Below are 1,603 nucleotides of genomic sequence, written 5' to 3'. Positions count from 1 at the left end.
CAATTTTGCGAATTGGTTAATTGAATATGAACAAAGACAAGATCGGAGGAGAAGTTTAAGGCAAAGAACATTCACTAGATTACAAATTAGATCGATAGAAATCCAACGCATCACACGTGAAAGTGACATTATTTGTGTGAATGAGTTGCGAATGGATAGGAATGCATTTGCTATTTTGTGTGAGTTGCTAAAAACACAGGGTGGACTATTAGATGATGGTAACGTGACAATTGAAGAACAAGTTGCTACATTTGTAAACATTTTAGAACATTACACCAAAAATAGATGTCTTCAAGTTAGATTTTACAGGTCGGGGGAAACAATTAGTAGGTATGTTCATCGAGTTTTAAGTGCTTTGTTGCGATTGCAAGACATTTTGTTTAGCAAACCAACTCCGGTAGAGGATGATTGTACCGACAGAAGATGGAAGTGGTTTAAGGTAATCCTTGTTAGCTTCTCTCATTACATGTGATATAAATTTTTTACCATTAAGCTAAAATCAAGTTATTTTCTTTATAGGGTTGTCTAGGAGCAATAGATGGAACATACATTGAAGTGACTGTACCCGAGTCTGATAAACCACGATACCGAACAAGAAAGGGTCATATTGCGATTAATGTATTAGGTGCATGCCCTCGGGACATGAAATTCATCTACGTTTTATCTGGTTGGGAAGGTTCAGCTACCGATTCTAGGGTACTACGAGATGCGGTTACACGAACTAATGGTTTAAAAGTCCCAATGGGTACTTACTATTTGGCTGATGCAGGATACGTCAATGGTAACGGATTTTTGGCACCATATAGAGGTACTAGGTATCATTTACGAGAATGGGAACACATTGGTCATACACCTTCAAATAAGGAAGAATGTTTTAACATGTGTTCCCATTCTCGTAAATGATACCTAGTACCTCTATATGGTGCCAAAAATCCGTTACCATTGACGTATCCTGCATCAGCCAAATAGTAAGAACCCATTGGGACTTTTAAACCATTAGTTCGTGTAACAGCATCTCGTAGTACCCTAGAATCGGTAGCTGAACCTTCCCAACCAGATAAAACGTAGATGAATTTCATGTCCCGAGGGCATGCACCTAATACATTAATCGCAATATGACCCTTTCTTTTTCGGTATCGTGGTTTATCAGACTCGGGTACAGTCACTTCAATGTATGTTCCATCTATTGCTCCTAGACAACCCTATAAAGAAAATAACTTGATTTTAGCTAAATGGTAAAAAATTTATATCACATGTAATGAGAGAAGCTAACAAGGATTACCTTAAACCACTTCCATCTTCTGTCGGTACAATCATCCTCTACCGGAGTTGGTTTGCTAAACAAAATGTCTTGTAATCGCAACAAAGCACTTAAAACTCGATGAACATACCTACTAATTGTTTCCCCCGACCTATAAAATCTAACTTGAAGACATCTATTTTTGGTGTAATGTGCTAAAATGTTTACAAATGTAGCAACTTGTTCTTCAATTGTCACGTTACCATCATCTAATAGTCCACCCCGTGTTTTTAGCAACTCACAAAATAGCAAATGCATTCCTATCCATTCGCAACTCATTCACACAAATAATGTCACTTTCAC

General features: G+C 37.5%; 1 protein-coding gene across 1 annotated transcript; it reads left to right on the top strand.

Annotated features, from left to right (window-relative positions):
- Positions 1-151: 151 nt before the first annotated feature.
- Positions 152-969, top strand: LOC112514146. The gene is made up of 3 exons (XM_025120479.1): positions 152-439; positions 520-808; positions 911-969. Exons 1-3 carry the CDS (start codon positions 152-154, stop codon positions 967-969), a joined length of 636 nt encoding a protein of 211 aa, XP_024976247.1.
- The last annotated feature ends 634 nt before the right edge of the window (positions 970-1,603 follow it).

The sequence above is a fragment of the Cynara cardunculus genome (genome assembly GCF_001531365.2).
Source record: "Cynara cardunculus var. scolymus isolate 2C chromosome LG 6, CcrdV1, whole genome shotgun sequence".
Lineage (NCBI taxonomy): Eukaryota > Viridiplantae > Streptophyta > Magnoliopsida > Asterales > Asteraceae > Cynara > Cynara cardunculus.
The sequence above is the reverse complement of the archived record's forward strand: the minus strand, read 5'-3'. Positions and strand labels throughout refer to the sequence as shown.